Here is a 16,917-nt window from a genome sequence, read left to right as displayed (position 1 = left end):
TCTCGCTTTACACTAATGAGCTATCTCCTTTCTTTCTTAGGCCATGGCTGGAATTAGCAGAAGACTACTTCATGCTCCCTAAGGTGATGTATATGAGTAGATTAGGGATGCGTATGATTGCCCAAGGATGTATGTGTGTGTGTGTGTGTGTGTGTGCATGGCATGCACACATGCACATGCTAACTGCTTACCTACTTTCCTGCTGTATGCTAAATATGATGGGTGGGGGTATATGGGTGTTCTGTGTGTGACTGGGGCAGTGGGTGTGTGTAGTAGGGTACTATATGTAAGTAGATTTGATCGGAGAAGCTTCTGTGAGACTCCTGAATGTATATGACTTGCTTGCTGTGTGGAGATGTGATTTAGATGCATTGTGTGGGAATGGTGTTTCTTGGGGCTGTGATAAAGGAAGATCTGTGATTGGGGGTTGCTATTGCTTGAATATAGGCTCAAACTCTGCATTGTGACAGAGGCCATGAGCTACCCTAGGACATCTTCACTTAAGAAGCGTGGTTCACCTTCACCCCCTCCAGCTACCCCTGTTCCCTTTAATCAGGAGATTAGACCAGGTGAGAGGGGAAGGGATTGGCAGGGAGGTTGGAACCTGAGGGTACCACCATTATAATTTCAGCCTCATTGAACCAATTCCTTATCAGGTCTTGTGAGATAAAAGGCTGAAGAGAGGTAATATGGTACTTTGGAAACTCAGGGGTTAAGGGGGCATGATATTTTCTACCTGTTGCAAACCATGGGGAGGCCCTGTCCAACCTCAGCACTGATTCCCTTTCCCCTGTTCCCCCTCTCCCCATAAATGTTGCCTTGTCTCTTCACAGTTTGAAGTCTTTTCCTAAATCACCTTGTTTTTGTGGAGAGGTTGGTAGATGGCTCCCATGCATTCCACATGCCTTCCAGTTACTCAGGACTAGGCAATCCTTTACCTGGTGTATTCCCCTAATATCTTACTGGGTTGAGGTACAAAGTGAAAAGTAGGGAGGCTATGGAGGCTTTTCTTCCTTATCCCCATTTTGGAGCTTTTCTCTTACTCATCTCTTTTTCCCTTCCTGCTCTCCCCTAGCCTGGGACTGGCAATCAAAGCCAGAGCTATGGGCTCAGGCTATTCATCAGCAACTCAATGCCCAGCTGCAGCATCCCCTGGAACTGGACCAGTGCCCAGCAGTGGAGCTCCTTCTAGCTGAACTTCAGGTCCTTCTGGCTGCTGTACTCAAGGATGGCAGTTCTGCAGCTTGGTACTACCTGTATAATGTGCTGGCCTCTCTCTCACCTTACCAGACTCTGCTTTGTGGCCACCTTGACCTACTACCTTTCTTGGAGCAGTTATATCTCTGGGCCCCCCAAATCCAGACCCAGCTTGGTCTGGATTTTCTGGAGGTGCTGAGACAGGCCTTTCCACCAGACACCTCTATGATGGCCCCATCCACCCATACTTTTTGCAGACACCAGAAGAAGCTGAAAACACTGTCCTTTCAACCTGTCTTGAGCCCACCATGCCCTTTTGTCCAGGCTGAACAAGGGCAGAGACAGGAAGATGAGGATGAGGATGAAAACTGGGTGTACCCTGTGACCCTACCTGAGCTACAATATGCGCTGGGCATTGTGGGAGTAGATGTGGCCCAAGATGAAGCCTTCTGGATGAATGGCCTTGGTCTTCTGCCTTTGGCCTTGGCCACAGACATCCCCGTGAAGTACATCAGCAATAAAGAGGAGGAGGAGTGTTGTGGCAGTGGTGCTAGGTGAGCAAACACAAGAACCTGGGGAAAGAGAGAGGAGTCAGGACCCTAAACTGTGGCTCTCTTCTTTATTCTCCCCTTTTTTCCTCCCTTCTCTCTCCTTTCCTATCCCTACCCAACATAGATATAGACACTCTGGCTTACTGGGCCCCCTGGGTGAAGGTGGGAGAAGCTCTGCTTCCAGGCTCTCATATTGGTACAATCTCTAGATGCTTCAGCCCTGTACCAACTTAATTTGTCACTGTTTTTGCTTTTTGGCCCTGGGAACAAGGCTATATCTCACTTATTTTTTGTCCACTATTGCTAGACACTCCTGGCACGGTTTTTTCTCCTTGACTCACTTAGGTTGAGACTACCAGATCCACATGGGTATTCATAGCAAATGGATCCCCTGCTTTTCCCACCTGAAATATTCAGGCAGCCATGGGTATCTCTTGAGGTGTTTATTGCTCAGTCTTGGAATGAAGCAGATGCAGTTTCAAGAGTGGGGAAGGGAAAGAGGACAGTTCCAAGGGACTTCAGAAGATCAAGGAAAGACTCAGTGGATTCACAATTTGAGTGTTCTTCTTGTTTTAGCTAGAATTTGCAACAGGTTCTGCCTGAAAAAGTCCTGGCCCCTTTTGTGGAGATGTGATGTCACCATTATCACCCCTATGTGGCCCGTTCCTCCCCACCCTCTAGAAAAATATTACACTGGGCGTTTGGCGGGAAGCTACTGTCTGTTTAAGATTATTGAGCAAATTAGTCTCACCTCATGAGAAAAGTCAGAAAACTGCTATAAATAAATAAAGCCTGTCAAGGTGAATAGACTTGGCATTTAGCCAGTTTGCTTCAGCAGTTCATTGTGGCAATTGGCCACAAGAGCTATCAACAGAGAAGATTAAGGTTTCTTTTCTAGCAGGTGTGGAGAGCAGGGAGAAGTTTTCAGTGCCTTCCATAGAGTGTGAGATGTTTGTTTTTCTGGCATGGCCAAATAACTGTCCTCTGTGTTCAAAATACAAGCTAGTTTTGCTTCTAGAAGGGAAGATACAAAGCTTAGAAGATAGGTTCCCAAGGTGGGTGATAACTGCCCCCTGGAGGGCGCTGGAATGATCCAGGGGGAGGTGGTAGTAGCCTTGGGTGACACAAATTTAAAAAAAAAAATCAAACCATTAAAGGGTTAAAGAAAGTTGATTTCCGGGGCTGGGGAGCACAGAGTAATTTTTTTTTTAAAGGAGGCGGTAGGCCAAATAAGTTTTGGAACTTCTGGAATGCCTTTCCATTCTCCAGGTTATCAGGAGAAAGTGAATAACTTGTTAAGAAGATGGTATCTGAAAATGATTTTAGTTCAAAAGAAACATGAGATACACAAATTTAGAGACATCTCCACTCCAGATGTTCATATGAACTATTTTTGCCTGACCTGTGGTAGCGTCTTCTGAGCTCATATTGGTCTACTCAACCACAGTCAGACACACTGCACATTGACACCAACATAGTGATGTCCTTTTGGTCCTCTTTGAGCATGAAGGACAACAATCAACCAGTGAACCATCTGAAGATGAAACTTAGATTACAGCATAAATTATGGTATGATAAGCTCTATATTGTAGATGGAGTGCATCTAATGAGAGATTGTAACTATATAATCATCTGAACTCTTAAAAATCTAATCAAAAGGACTTTAAATTGAAAAGAGAAGCTATAGAGGAAGAAGAAAATCAGTAGAGACACTTCATAATTCATAGGATACAAAATCCAAGACCAGAGCCAGAAATAAAGCCAGTGGTCTTAGTTCTTTTGGCAAAAATTCACAAACTATACATAACAAACAAGATGACCTACAGAACTTTATGCAAGGAGATAAAATTTTACTTCATAGGTATTAATGAAACTTGTCTGCATGGTGCAGGCTGGTCTCTTTCAAGGAAAAACAGGTGAAGGGCGTTGAGGGAATGCTGCTTCCCCTTTCAGGCTATTAGAGACAATGAAGTGATCCTTAAAATATAAGAAGATAGACTTCAGTGTAAAAAAGAAAGAGGTGAAAAAAAGAATATGAAGAGGCAGAGGGAAATTGTGACTTGCGTTAGAAGGTTGGTGGCAGGAAGAATGTCATACAGAGTTCATGAAAGGAAGACACTGAAAAGAATACTTGGAGCTAAGATGCAAATTTGATGCTCTTCCTGAAGAGAGAAGGGAACTTAGTGGTTTGAGAGAAAGCAATTGCTTGTCCTCCAAGAAACCAGGTACCCATGGTTGCCTGAATATTTCAGGTGGGGAAAGAAGGGGATTCATTTGCTATGAATACCCCTGCAGGTCTGGTAGTCTCAGCCTAAGTGAGTCAAGGAGAAAAAACTGCCAGAAGTGTCTAGTAATAGTGGACAAAAAATAAGTGAGATAGCCTTGTTCCCAGGGCCAAAAAACAAAAAGGGTGACAAATTAAGTTGGTTTAGGGCTGAAGCATCTAGAAATTGTACCAAATGACAAACCAGGTTGTCCGGTGAAAGTTCATCTAGTAAGAGTCTTTGGAAGAAGAGAAGAGTGGGGGCAGCTAGGTGGCGTAGTGGATAGAGCACTGGCCCTGAAGTCAGGAGGACCTGAGTTCAAATCCAGCCTCAGACCAAACACTTGACACTTACTAGCTGTGTGACCCTGGGCAAGTCACTTAACCCCAATTGCCTTAAAAAAAAAAAAAGAGAAGAGTAATGGAAATCAGTGAGTCTCTGATGGGAGGATTATTGAGACAGCCATTTAGTAACCTGATCAAAATATAGAGGTTTCCTGTTCTTCTAAATCATGTATCCAAGATGTGACAGAAAACCTGTTAAGATTTGTCAAAACAGTTGGCTACTACCCACTTCTGGTGATTCATGTGGGCAGAAATGATACTGTCAGAAGGAACCTAAATTACAAAATCTTAGGCAAGAAACAGAAGATTGTAAGAGTACAAGTAGTGTTTTCATTAATCCTGCCCACTGAAGACAAATGATGTAGAAGAGAAAAGGAAATTTGATAAATGGAAGTTAAGATGGTGGTAGATGAGTATGGGATTTAAATTTCTAAAACAAAACAGGAATGTATTAGCTTAAACAGCTTAAAATATAGGATTGAGAGACTCATATAGGGATGGAATTTACCTCACAAAGATTGGTAAGCACATATTTGCCTAATAGTTTACAAATCTAGTAGAAGGGGCTTTGAACTGTAGAGAAAGGAGGAAGAAGAAAAATACCTATGTAAAACCATCAAACTACATACCTATATAACTACTTAAATAGTAGTTAACACTGTGGGAAGAATAATAGCAGTTATGATGCTCAGAATATTTGAGACACAATCCAAGAAAGGAGCCAGTAATACAAATCCATGTAGCCCTGTAGATAGAATGCTGGCCCTGGAGTCAGGAAGACCTGATTTTAAAAAACTGCCTTAAACACTTACCAGCTCTGTGACCCTGGGCAAGTCACTTAACCTTTCTCAGCTTCAATTTTCTCATTCATAAAGGGGGTATAATAATAGCACTTACCTCTCAGGGTTGTTGTGAAGATCAAATGAGATAATATATGATATACAACATAAAGGTCTTTGTAAACATTAAGGTGCTATAATAAATGTTAGCTTTGTAGATAAATAGCTAGCTTAATGTTGCTGTGCTAGTGACTTAATCTTTCAATGCCCCCCCAGCAACTGTCTAAGATTATTAGTTGTAGAGAAATTGCCAGTTTACATTGGTAGAGGGAGTTTCCATGCTGGAAGTTCCCTATAAAAAGTTCCCTATAATTCACAGGTTCACACAAAAAAAATTATAGTTGCCAGAATTTCAGATCTGGAAGGGAGCTCAAAATCCATCTAGTACAACCTGAACATGAAGAGGACTTCCCTTTACAGTATCTCCAACAAGTGGTCTTTTACTTGAAGCACTCTGCAATTGGGGCAGCCATCTACCTCCCAAGGCAACCCATTCTACCCTTGGAGAACTCTAATCGTTAGGAAGTATTTACTTACATTGAATCTAAATCTGCTGCTTTGCAATCTCCACCATTGTTCCTAGTTACTAGACATTGGGGGACCTAGTGCTGATCCCCATGGAGTGATATCAATATTTTTAGAGCTGTGATAACAAAGTTCTAGCAAATGAGTACATGTGGCACTTTCTGAACCCCTATTGCTCTCCCAATTGGAAAAGAGAGTGCTCAGGAAGAAGCCAAAGGACCCAGGATCTATATACAAGCCTAATTAATGGCAAGTAGGAAGTGTATAAGGGTGAATTGGGAATGGTGGTGGTAGTGTTGATAGTGGTAATGAGCCCATGTTATCATCTTCCATATCTACCAAGTTTTTTTTTTCAGTCTAAATATTCTTGATTCCTTCATCTTATCATTTTATGATCTTTTGTTTGTTTTAATTTTTTTAATTTTCTGTTCAAAATTCCTTCCCTCCCTTGACTCTCATCCTTGCCCACTGAGAAGGCAAGGTTATACATATGAAGTCATGCAAAACATGTTTCCACATTAGCCATATTTAAAAAAACAAAACAAAAATAAAGAGAAAAAGATATGCTTCAATCTGCACTCTTGAGTCCATCAGTTCTGTATCTGGAGGTGGATACCATTTTTTATCATGAGTCCTCTGGAATTGTGGATCATTGCATTGATCAGAGTTGTTAAGTCTTTCACAGTTGATTCATCTTCATGATATTGCTGTTACTGTATACATTATTTTCCTGGATCTGCTCCCTTCATTCTGCATCAGTTCATATACATCTATCCAGATTTTTCTGAAACCATCCCCTTTATCATTTCTTACAGCACAATAGTATTCCATCACATTCATATACCATAAATTTTATGATCCTGTGATAATTAAAAAGGTTTAAGACATAGTTTCTGGGTAATTTAATCATTTTATTAATAAGACTAGCGGGTTATTAATAAAAGGATGGTCATTTGGCTGTCTCTCTTAGACCAAAGACAACCATGGCCTAAGACTCACAGTCTACATACCCTTCAAAACAGTACATGGTCCATCAAATAACAATCAAATCTATTAACATGATTGGAAGTGGTCTATGTAAAACGAAGGGCTGAATATCTCTTGGATAAGGAAAGTATCCAGACTGCCTGTAGCTTTAGGCTATCAATTAAAAAAAACACAAACCCATCCAAGCCCGAGCAGAACACAATAGCTTCCACCAGGGTGGGGCCTTAAACGAGAAAGTGAGTCCAATCTCATCATCAGCAATGTCCTTAAGAACTGAACTTAGTCAGGACTTTAGAAGGAGAGAGCTCTGAATCTATGTCCAAATTATTGGTTATTAGTAATTATTTCTCACAATCTTTTTATGATTTTAGGTCTTGATTTCCTCACCATCTTAGTCACCCTCCTCTAGACATGCTCCAGTTTGTCAGTGTTCTTTCTAAAATATGCTCAAAACTGAACACAACATTTCAGATGTGACTTGACCAGGGAAGAGTAGAATCAGACCATCACTTGATTTTTGACACTATGCCTCATGTTGCCTGATACCAGACCACCTTGACACCTAGACAAGAGACCTTACCTTAGAGGTTATAATCCTTTCAGTTTTGGAACTCCTCATTAGGTTTCCACACTATCCTGATTAGTGAATGCTTCACATGGACCACAATATCTAGGCTGGCTTCAGCCTTGTTTCACTTTGCTCCTTACCCGTCTTCTTATCAGCCATTTTGCCATCTTAACATATTTCTTTAGTCTTCCCCCATCTCTGCTCCTGCTTTCCACTTCTGGAATTTTAATCAAATGAATATCAATATTGCTACTGAAAATAGTGTTAGTCTACTGTTTTATTACTGTAATTTTCTGAATCAAAATACTCTCCTATATAAGTATTATCTTCCTTATCTGAATATAAGCTCCTTGAGATCAGGGATACTTTTTGCCTTTTATTTGAATTTAATAAATGTGATTTTTCCCCCATTCATTCATGAATTCATTAGCTTTTTTTGTCTTCTGTGTCTCACTATTGACATATCTAGCTTGGAGTTCACTTGAACTTCTAGGGTTTTTTTGTTTTTGTTTTTGTTTTTGTTTTTTGTCCTATAGGAACTGTTTTCTAGCTATGCTTCTCCCATTTTGCACTTATGCAGTTGGTTTTTGGAACTCAAGTATAGGACTTCACATTTATATGTCTTCAGTTAATATTAGACTTGATGCAAGTCATCTAACATACTAGCTAAATTTCCCAGCTTATGTCATTTGTAAATCTGGAAGTATGCCAACTAGGGATGCTTATCCTGAGCCAGGCTAGTTAGGCTGGTTTTTCCTTAAAAAGTATTAAGACTTTCCTCAAGATTTGAGTTGGTTCAGGGGAGCTGACTTGCATAAGGAAAGGAAGGGGGGAGTTAAGATGAAGCTTCTACCACATATCTACATAATAGCATTTATATAGCACTTTAATATTTGCAAAGTGCTTTATAGACATCTCATTTTATTCTCACAATAACCCTGGGAGGTAGGTAGTGTTATTATCCTAATTTGGTGAGGAAACTGAGGCAAATAGTAGTGACTTTCACAGAGTCACACAGCTGATGTCTGAGGATTTGAATTTGGACCTTCTTGACTCCAGATCAAACAATCTATTTATTCGCTGTGCCACTTAGCTGCCTCTAATGACTTCATCCAAGTCATTGATAAAAATGTTGAATAGTGAAGGCATATTACTGGGGTACTCTCACTACAGTTCTCCCTGTTTTGACCTATTAATGCCTGTTCTTTGGTTCCATAATTTTACTCTATTCCAAATTTGCCAAACTATTCTATCATATTTCTCTTGCCCGTAAGGACAAGGGAGAGGTGATAAGGGCTTGAATTAGGATATTGGCAGTGTAAATAGAGAAAAGGGGACAGATATGAGACAGATTGTGAATGTAGAATTGCCTAGACTTGACAACTGATTGATTTTTCCTTTTTCCTCGAACCTAAACCCAAATGGGAGATTTTGAGTCTAGGTTACTGAGAAGATGGTGGTATCATTAATAGAAATTAGAAATTAGGGAATAGGGACATGCTTAGTTGGGGAAAGACGATGGATCACAGAATTTCAGATTTGGAAGAGACTTCTGAGGCCATCTAGTCCAATCTATATATGAATAGAATTCCTATTATAACTTACCCAACAAGGGTTCATCCAGCCTCTGACCGAAGATCTCCACAGAGGATAAATCTATCACTTCTTGAAGTAGCTTATTCCACTTTTGGACAGCTCTAATTGTTTGAAAGTTTTTCCAACATCAAACCTAAATTGATCTCCTTACAACTTCCACCCATTGCTACTGGTTCAACCTTCTAGGGTCAAACAGAACAAATCAAACCCTTCTTTTACATGATAACCCTTCAAACACTTGTCATCAATCATCTCCCTCCTGAGTTTTCTGTTCTCCAGGATGAATATGAAAATTCCTTCAGTCAATCCTCGTATATCATGAATTTGAGGCCCTTAACCATCCTGATTGCTCACCTCTGTATACCCTCTAGATTATCAACATCCTTTGAACTTAACACGATACTCCTGATGAGGTTTGACAAGGGCAGAGTACTGTGAAACTATCACCTCCTAATTTCTGGAAGCTTTACTTCTCTTAATGCAACCCAAAATCATGTTAGCTTTTTTGGCTACCATAATACAATACTTATCTATATTGAGTTTGCAATCCACTAAAATCCCCAGATCTGTTTCAAAACAACTGTTATCTATTAATGTTTTCCCAATCTTATACTTGTGAAATTGGTTTTTTTGCACTCAAGTGCAAGACTTTACTTTTATCCCTATTGAATTTAATGAACTATAGTTGATTTAATTATTAGCTTATTGTTGGATATTGCTTCCAGTTTTTTGCAATTACAAATCAAGCTGCTATGAAAATAATTTAACAAATAGCTCTTTTTGTTTTTGATAACACTTTCAGGACATATTCATGCCAGCTGTCATCAAATATTTGAAGGATTATTGTATGGAAGGATTAGATTTATTCTGCTTTGCCTCAGTGGGCAAAACTAGGGTGTATGGGTGAAAATTAGACTTGTTTTATTTTTTTTATCTATTTATTTTTGACATTTAAAATTTTTTTTGAGTTCTAAATTCTTTCTTCTGCCCCTCTCCTGCCTATTGAGAAGGCAAACAATATGATATCAATTATTCATGTGAAGTCATGTCAAACATTTCCATATTAGCCATGTTGTAAAAAAAAAAAAAGACAAACAATAAAAAGCAAGAAACATGAAGAAGGTGAAAAAGTATGCTTCTATCTCCACTCAGAGTTCATCAGATATCTGTCTGGGGATGGATAGCATTTTTCTGTTCTTTGGAATTGTCTTGGATCATTGTATTGATCAAAGTAGCTAAGTCCTTCATTGTTGATCATCATTACAGTATTGCTCTTACTGTGTACAATGTTTTCCTGGTTCTGCTCATTTTACTTTGTATCAGTTCATATATGTCTACCCAGGTTTTTTTGAAACCATCCTTCTGATCATTTCTCATAGCACAATAGCATTCTATCACAATTATGTACCACACCTTGTTCAGCCATTCCTCAATTGATAGACATCCCCTCCATTTCCAATTCTTTGCCACTACAAAAAGAGCTGCTATAAATATTTTTGTAGATCTTTTCCCCTTTTCTTTGGTATCTTTTGAAGTGGTGTTGCTGGGTCATAGGGTATGCAGAGTTTTATAGTCCTTTGGGCATAGTTCCAAATTGTTTTCCAGAATGGTTAGACAATTCCACCAACAGTACATTAGTGTATCTATTTTTTCACATCCCCTCCAATATTTGTCACTTTGCTTTTCTGCCATGTTAGCCAATCTGATAGGTGTGAGATGATAAGTCAGATTTATTTTAATTTGCATTTCTCTAATCAATAGTGATTTAGAGTATTTTTTTTCATGTGACTATTGATAGATTTGATTTCTTCATTGGAAAACTACCTGTTCATATCTTTTGACCATTTGTCAATTGGGGAATGGCTCTTGTTTTTCTAAATTTGGCTCATTTCCCTATGTATTTGAGAAATGAGGCCTTTATCAGAGAAACTTGCTGTAAATTTCCCCCCTCAGTTTCTTGTTTGCCTTCTAATATTGGCTGCATTTGTTTTGTTTGTACAAAAACTTTTAAATGTTACATAATCAAGATTATCCATTTTACTTCTTGTTTGGTCATAAACTCTTCTCTTATACATATATCTGACTGGTAAAATTTTCCATGCTCCCCTAATTTGCTTATGATATCACTCTTTACATCTAAATCATATGCCATGTAGGGGTAACAATTAGAGGAAGGCAGATTTAGACTCACCTAAGGGGAAACTTCTTAACTATTGCAACTAGTCAAACATATAATTGACTGCTTCAAAAGGACTGTGAGTTACCTGTCACTTGGAGATATTTATGTGAAGCCTAGGTGAAGTCAAGAATGTTTCATATAGGATTCATATTTTGGTTAGTAGTTGGACCTCTGAGGTCCCTTCCAGATCTAAGATTCTATTATTCTACATATTTGGGGTGGGGATAGGTAGTTATAACCATATGTGAAGTATGTGTTTTTATGTTATATGTGAATGTCAATATCTGTGTATGTATACCCAAATTAACCTTATACTAAATCTCCCAGAAGACTTGCTCCATCATTTCCTTCTTCTTGTTGATCTGTATATAGAGGATGAGCATATAGCTTCCCTCTGCCCGGATGGAAAACAGTCAGCATACCCTGGGCCTGAACTGTCTTAGTAATGCTAGGCATAAGGATCCTATTAGCTTTCTTCTCTCCCCTTCTTTTGCCCTTCCTTTTCCTCTTCTTTCCCAGCACTGTTTTCTATATTGTATTATACAGGTATACATCTCAGTTATCATCATTAACTGCTACTGAAGAAAAGAGCTATCAAAGGTCAAGCTCTAACTACCCAACTCAGACTATCCTGCTAAAGAATCAAATCATTTCTGTTCTTCGGAAGAACAAATACTTAAGTCCGATCCACTTCATCTACCTTAATTTGGCTGCTACTAGGCATTTCAGGTAAGGATCTAGCTCCCAGGCACCCCTGGTTCAGGCCCATATCCTCCAGGAAACCTCTTCCTTTGATCTCTTCCTTTTTGCTCTCTGCCCTAAATCCTGCCTTCCTCATTCTCTTTCTTTATCCTTTTCCTACAAATCTTTCATCCTGTCCTTATCTGACCTCCTTTCCTTGGCCTGGAATCCTAGAATTAGAAATTATTCTAGAGGTAATTTAGTCCAATCTCCCTTCTAGTACAGTAGTCCTCTTTGCTAATGTTTATTCTGCTTGTTTGAACAATTCCATTAACTTATCTCCCGAGGCAGCTTCTTCCATTTTTGAACATCTCTTAATTGTTAATACATTCTTTCTTGCATCGAACTAAAAACTTGCTCCCTTAATTTTCCATTTAGTGGGCCTAGTTCTGTCCTGTGGCTCTTCCATTCATCACCCCATATTTTCAGACAAATTTTTGCTTTTTGTATATCCTTTCTCATGCTTTTTTGGAACCCTCGCAAACATGAATCTTCTTGTCTCTCCTCATTCCTCAGTTAGGAAACTTTTAGTCTTTGCCATGGAAGATACCTAGTTCACATCTCTCTAAGATAGGACCTGCAGGAGCAACATATCACCATCTTCCTCTGGACTTACTTACTTTGTCAATGTCCTTCCTAAAATACAAAACTCAGAGCTGATTGTAATACTCAGATTTGTCCTGAGCAATGTGAAGTCAAGTAGGACTGTAACATTTCTTGTTTGGTTCTAGATATTATATTAATTCAGCATTAGATTTTTTTGTTTGCCACATCATCTTCTTGACTTGTTAAGCTCATAGTTCAGTAAAACCCCAGGACCATTTTGTAGCCATGTCTCTGACATCAGTTACGGATGGAGTTGGTTTTTTTTTTTAAGTTAAGTGCAGGCCTTTTTATATAAAACCCAATTAAGGCAACTGGGTGGTGCAATAGATAGCCAGCTGGGCCTGGAATCAGGGAGAGTTGAGTTCAAATCTGGCCCCAGACATTTACTAGCTATGTGATTTTGGGCAAGTCACTTAACTTCTTAAATTTTCCTTACCTGTAAAATGAGGATAATAATAGCACCTAACTCCTAGAGTTGGTGTGAGGATCGCACTTAGGACAGGCACTTAGCATACTGCCTGACACATAACAGACACTTAATTGTTTATTCTCTTCCCCTGTTTCCTTACCTTCATTAAATTCTATTTGGTTAGATATAGTTAATCATTCTAGGCTCTAGAAATCTATTCTCATCTTGATTCTATCATCCAACTGTATTACTTTTTGCTCCCATCAGTGCAACATTCTCAATTTAATAAACATGTATTCTAAGTATTGAAATAATTAATAAACATATTGCATGAAATAGGACCACAGGTATGTGTCACACCACTAGATACCTTCTTCCATGGTGACATCCATCATCACTCTTTGTATATAGTTGTTCTACAATCTACACAAAGCTACAAATCCACTGTCTTCACATCTTCAGCACTACCTCTTGCTTACAAGAATATCATGAGACACCTTGTCAAGTGCCTTGCTAAAATTCAATTATACTATCATTTCCTTGATTAATCTACTAGTCAGGTAACATGATGAGGTTAGTTTGCATAAGTTGTTCTTAGTGAATCCTTGCCACTTGATTGTGATTACTACTTCTAAGTAAACACAGATCTACTAATTAATAAATCACTTTAAGAATTTACCAACATCAATAGCTTGTAGTTTCCAATAAAGGGGGAACCTTTGGCTTTTTCCAGTTATTTTGGCACATTTCTTTCTTCGTGACTTCTCAGCGGTTACCAGTATGGTTCCAGGATCATATCCTTATATGTTGTTTGTATGGGCCTAGAGACTAAGATTCATTTAAAGTGATCCTTATTATGATCTTATCTCTCTTGGGTTGCATTTTGATTTTAACTGTTTATTCTTTCCTGTTTGAAGATTATAATATCTTTCTCCTATTTCTCTTACATTCCTCCTCTCATCCCCTTTTTTACCTGCCTACCTTCTACCTCTTTACCCTCCCACCTCTTCCTTCTCTGTCCTCTTTTCCTAGGCAGTACAACCTAATTATTGGGGTTGAGGGTATGTTTGTGTGTCCATTGGTCATAACGCTCTCTTCCTAGACCATATAGCCTGACAGTGGTGCCACAGAGCCTGGCAAACCCAGAGCACTACATCTTTTCTCCTTTCGGAGTCCTGCATGTGCATCCTGTGGAAGGCAGTGAGTTAGTAACAATGGGTGTCTGGCACCGGCATGCCATGCTGTGGCAACAACTCCAAAACATCCCTTTCTTCAAGCATTATCTTGTGAGGAAGGCCTTGACTTGGTAAGAGTTTGGAGTTTGGAGTGGATGAGTGAAGCAGCAGTACAGAGATGGAGGGAGGTGGGAGAAAGAATGGAAAAGGTGGGTGAGGGGGCAGGTTATGAGGAGATGAGATTGTGAGCATTACTGCAGGCTAAGGGAGACTTCAATGGTGATAGGGGAGTTGTGGGTTTAGAGTAAGAGTCAAAGAAGGGAGAGGGTGGGGAGGAAGTTTAAAGAGAATTCTGATTGACCTTTGGTCCTCAGCTGGAGGAAGAATGTTAAGTTGCAGGTGCTGAAGAAACGCCAGGATTTCCTGAGGAACTACCTGCTCTTTTCTATACCCCACTTTGGCGTTTGTCTGCTGCACATTAACAGGTGGGATTTTTGACTCTTGTTCCCTGAAACCTTTTTTATCTCTCCTTCTCTTCAGCTCTGTACCCTCACTATCCAAGTGACAACATGCCACATTCTCTACGGCTTTTCTCCTGGTTGTAAGCAGTACTCAGATGTCCTGGGCAATGTGTGAGGAACAGGGAAAGACAAATCTAGCTATGTCCTGAGGGACAGGAGGCATATTTCACTCTTAGATCCCTTATACCAGTCCTTTCTCACTTTAGCTCCTTCTTTCCTTGTGTTTCTATCTTTTTTTTAGGGTTTTCTCTAATTTTATGGCCAACCTTGGTTCCACCTTTCTAGGCCTCACTACTGGGTCCTTAAAGATTGGCTGGTAGATCTTGAGGAGACCATGAGTGATAGATTTCCTGGCAGGCTCTTATAACTCAGATCTCTCATCTTTTAGTCTGTTATTTTCTCCCCACTTGGGAACCCAAGTCTTACCCCTTCTTCATAGCTGGTTTGGTTCTTCTCTCTTGGCTCATAGCTTACTTAGTACATGTCATCCCTTCCCATGCACCACACAGCCACTTAACGTGAAATAAACAGATAGTGACTTCCTGATCACAAGATCTTCAGGAAGGGTATATACAGAGGGGGAAATTTTTCCTCTTTCCTTCCTCCCTGATTTCCCAACCCATGTTCTTCTGATTTTCTATCCTAGATTTCCTGTTGCCTTTATTCTCCTTCCTCCTTGAGTTTGTGCCACAAATCATCTCACATCCTAATCTTACCATCCCTTGCTCTTATCTCTTTCCCCAGCTGGGCTGCTATAATCTCTGGCTCCTTCTCTCAGTCCTCTTACATTTTCTTTTAAGGAGAAAAGAGTAGCCAAAAAGGGTCTGGCCCAATCTAGTGGGCTTATAGCATTTTTGTCTCTAATAAGTAATTGGTCTTAAGAGTGGAAGCCTGGTCTCAGCCTTCAGGTTTTCAGGAGAAGGAGTTAGGATACATCTCAACCCCCAAGATTCTTTCTCTGGGGCCAGAGAGTGAGAGAGGGGGGTTCCTTCTTTTTTTTTATGAGGCAATTGGGGTTAAGTGACTCGCTTGGAGTCACACAGCTAGTGAATGTTATGTGTCTGAGGCCAGATTTGAACTCAGGTCCTCCTGAATCCAGGGCTGGTGCTCTATCCACAAGGGGTCTCCTTTTAAACTAACCAATCAGTAAATCTCTGGTGGATACTTATATGGCCACCCCTGTGCTAAGCTCAGCTAAGAGGGAGAGGAGAATATGTGGTCATTGCCTTCAGGGAGTTGACTATACCTGAATGACTAGCCCAGGCCAAGGATGGTAGTGTCTCATGTTAGCCTAGATAAGGTTTTTTTTTTTTAGCTCTAGGTACTGGCACCTCTTTTCCTCAGCCCCTGTTCTCCATCCCTCACTTCCTGATCTTTACTGATCTCCCTTCCCTAAGCACTATAGACTTTTTGCTGAAGAGATAGACTTCAATGTTTTACTATGCCTAGAAAGGCCAGTAAAGGTCCAGGTATCATCAGAAAGAAAGAAAGAAAGAAAGAAAGAGGGCTTGAAAGCTAAACAGGAATTATTCTATCCCCATATGAATCTTGGTTCATCCAAATCTTGAAAACTGTATAGGTATGGTCATTGCAGCTCAAGGAAGATATAACAAGATGAAAAGAGAAACTGGAAAAACACCTTACCTTGTCTGAGGCAACAGTTCTGAAGTCTTAGAATTGGGAAGGGGATGAAGAGGTGGAACACAAATGTACTTACCAAAATCTTGGCTTTAGGACCAAACTACCTTTGAAATTTGAAAGTGATTTGAAAGTGAAGTTTGAAAGGATATTCCTCCCCCCAAAAAACAAAGTAAAACAAAACAAACAATTGACAGGAGAGATGCACGGTATAAACCAGATTACTTGGGAGATGGTTCAGTTACCCATATCAAGCAAGAGAAGAAAGATTTTGTAAGTTGTGGCCCTGATTTCTCAGAGGTGGCCAAAAACCTAAGAGTCTTAAGGAGACAGAAATCCTACTGGTTCAATTTCATAGAGATATTCAGAGAAGGGATGTAGGAAGTCTAAATATGGTCCCTGTCCCTTTGTGTGTCTGGCCACAAGAAACTTTGATTCTAACGTTCTGGAGGCCCTTCTTCCCAGGTTCCTGCAAGAGCTACACTCTGTTTCCTGGTTGCCCCAGGAGGAGAATCGATGCTACACACTTTCTGAGCTGCAGCGGGCCCTGGCCAAGATGAATAGAGGAGCCTTGCGGGTATTGAGACGTTGTCTTCGTCTCTCTGCAGCTGTCCTTCAGCTGGTAGGCTTTCTAACCCCAGACAGATACCTCGGTCCCCCAGGGCTGATGATACTACTAATAATAACAATAGCATTTACATAATGATTTAAGGTTTGCAAAGTGCTTTACAAAGATCTCATTTTAGCTTCATAATAACCCAAGGAGGTAGGTGCCAT

The 16,917-nt window shown here is 39.9% G+C and overlaps 1 protein-coding gene across 1 annotated transcript in view; it reads left to right on the top strand.

The window, feature by feature from the left end:
* The first annotated feature begins 475 nt into the window (after positions 1-475).
* The window catches only part of DNHD1 (dynein heavy chain domain 1), a 128,802-nt gene continuing 112,360 nt past the window's right edge, over positions 476-16,917 (top strand). The window contains 6 exon segments of the mRNA XM_027864476.1: positions 476-569; positions 1,076-1,751; positions 11,597-11,779; positions 13,909-14,112; positions 14,356-14,466; positions 16,606-16,762. Coding sequence (XP_027720277.1) covers positions 476-569; positions 1,076-1,751; positions 11,597-11,779; positions 13,909-14,112; positions 14,356-14,466; positions 16,606-16,762 — 1,425 coding nt within the window.

Source organism: Vombatus ursinus, unplaced genomic scaffold (assembly GCF_900497805.2).
Source record: "Vombatus ursinus unplaced genomic scaffold, bare-nosed wombat genome assembly UNPS02014775.1, whole genome shotgun sequence".
Taxonomy (NCBI): domain Eukaryota; kingdom Metazoa; phylum Chordata; class Mammalia; order Diprotodontia; family Vombatidae; genus Vombatus; species Vombatus ursinus.
Note: the sequence above shows the minus strand (reverse complement) of the source record. Positions and strands in the feature narration are given on the sequence as shown.